Genomic DNA, 2,500 nt, shown 5'->3' with positions numbered 1-2,500 from the left:
ATTATTATTATTATTATATTATTATTATTATTATTATTATTATTATTATTATTATTATTATTATTATTATTATTATCTCCCACCACAAACAAAAACATTCCCGCAGCCAATGAAATCCCATAGATTATTAACCATAATCTCATAGCAAAATCAACATAATATAAAAATATTGTTCTCGATCTCAATTTTACAAAAAAGTTTAAGTAGATCTGAGAATTACTTGATGGTCTAAGCGATCAAAATTATATCCTTGGATAAAATATTAGGTCTAAAACGACTAATAATGTATGTACTGATTTAGAAATCATTTTCGCGTCTATGGTAAATCATGTTATTTTACCTGAACATTCCACCAAATAGACCGTCCATGAAATTCGAATCTCCACCATATTGGCTGGGATGGTCATTTTTCGTGTTGAGACCCCTATCATTTTTATTTTTCCTGGCACTTCCAGCTTTATTGGATCTTTCTTGTCCTGGCGTACTTTGATCACTGGGGAGGTAAAACAATCAAAACTGGATGGAAATGAATCCACTATAAACATATTGTTTGATGTGTAACTAATTGGAAGCTGTCAAATTGTTTTAATTCTAAAAGAGGTAATCAGACATCCATTCATCAGTTAGAGCTAATATTGATATCAGGTAAGTCACATAAAACCTTTTATATTGCTTAATCAACAGAAAAGAACTTTGTCACTCAGTTTATAAAAGAAAATTTTCAATGATCATATACCATTAAGATAATCTATAGTTGAAACGTTTTTCTTCCTTGAGTTTGATAATTTAAAAAATAATAATACTAAGATACATTTCCCTTTATTCATCCCATAGGAAAAATTTGATTTAACTTTAGGATCTATTCCAGGGGTAGAGTGAACAACCCGGTATCAGACACAGTGCAGTGCCGCAACCTGAGCTAGGGCTAAGTGACTTGTTTAAAAGCGCACAGCGCAGTGTACTTTCGAACTCAGTACCATTCATGTATGAAAGAAAGAACGTACAGCAGAGACACACTGCCCAACGACATGAATAGACTGATTGTTTAAATTTTCTTTTGAACACATGCTTGTGTCAATAATGAGTGATAATGCATTCCTTTCACTATGAATATAACACGAGGTCTCTTTGCGGTCAACCTGAATGACAAATCGACATATTTATGAACAATAATATAATATTATTATTATTATTATATTATTATTATTATTATTATTATTATTATTATTATTATTATTATTATTATTTTTATTATTATTATTATTTATTATTATTATTATTATTATATTTATTATTATTATTATTATTATTATTATTATTATTATTATTATTATTATTATTATTATTATTATTATTATTATTATTATTATTATTATTATCTCCCACCACAAACAAAAACATTCCCGCAGCCAATGAAATCCCACAGATTATTAACCATAATCTCATAGCAAAATCAACAAAATATAAAAATATTGTTCTCGATCTCAATTTTACAAAAAAGTTTAAGTAGATCTGAGAATTACTTGATGGTCTAAGCGATCAAAATTATATCCTTGGATAAAATATTAGGTCTAAAACGACTGATAATGTAAGTACTGATTTAGAAATCATTTTTGCGTCTATGGTAAATCATTTTATTTTACCTGAACATTCCACCAAAAACACCGTCCATGAAATTCGAACCTCCACCATATTGGCTGGGACGGTCATTTTTCTTGTTGCGACCCCTATCATTTTTATTTTTCCTGGTTTTTCCACCTTTATTGGATCTTTCTTGTCCTGGCGTACTTTGATCACTGGGGAGGTAAAACAATAAAACTGGATGGAAATGAATCCACTACAAACATATTGTTTGATGTGTAACTATTTGGTAGCTTTCAAATTGTTTTAATTGTAAGAGAGGTAATCAAACATCCATTCACCAGTTAGAGCTAATATGGATTTCAGGTAAGTTTCATAAAACCTTTTATTGGCTAAATCAACAAATAAGAACTGGGTCACTCAGTTGATAACAGAAATTTTCATTGATCATATACCATTTAAATAATCTACAGTTGAAACGTTTTCCTTCCTTGAGTTTGATAATAAAATAATTAAATAATAATAAGATAAAATGCCCTTTATTCATCCCATAGGAAAAATTTGATTTATCTTTAGGATCTATTCCAGGGGAAGAGTGGAACAACCCGGTATCAGACGTAGTGCAGTGCCGCAACCTGAGCTAGGGCTAAGTGACTTGTTTAAAAGCGCACAGCGCAGTGTACTTTCGAACTCAGTACCATTCATGTACGAAAGAAAGAAAGTACAGCAGAGACACACTGCCCCAACGACATGAATAGACTGATTGTTTGATTTCTTTTTGAACACATGCTTGTGTCCATAATGATTGATAATGCATTCCTTTCGCCTTGAACATAACACACGCTTCTCGAGTGCGACAGCCTAATTCATACATATTTCTTTTTGTCATACTCAATAAGCTGGACTATTTGTAACCATA

At 30.5% G+C, this 2,500-nt stretch overlaps 1 protein-coding gene across 2 annotated transcripts in view; it reads right to left on the bottom strand.

Moving 5' to 3' along the window:
* The window catches only part of LOC144969988 (uncharacterized), a 39,349-nt gene that overhangs the window by 19,569 nt on the left and 17,280 nt on the right, over positions 1-2,500 (bottom strand). Inside the window, exons 4-5 of one of the 2 annotated variants that reach the window (XM_078909113.1) lie at positions 1,644-1,796; positions 341-493 (exon numbers count right to left, since the gene is read on the bottom strand). In XM_078909113.1, the coding sequence (XP_078765239.1) occupies positions 341-493; positions 1,644-1,796 (306 nt within the window). The remainder of the gene's footprint in view (positions 1-340; positions 494-1,643; positions 1,797-2,500) is intronic. The other variant, XM_078909114.1, reaches the window with a different exon arrangement.

This window comes from Berghia stephanieae, chromosome 4 (assembly GCF_034508935.2).
Source record: "Berghia stephanieae isolate SIO BIC M18660-M18661 chromosome 4, UCSD_Bste_1.3, whole genome shotgun sequence".
Lineage (NCBI taxonomy): Eukaryota > Metazoa > Mollusca > Gastropoda > Nudibranchia > Aeolidiidae > Berghia > Berghia stephanieae.
Note: the sequence above shows the minus strand (reverse complement) of the source record. Positions and strands in the feature narration are given on the sequence as shown.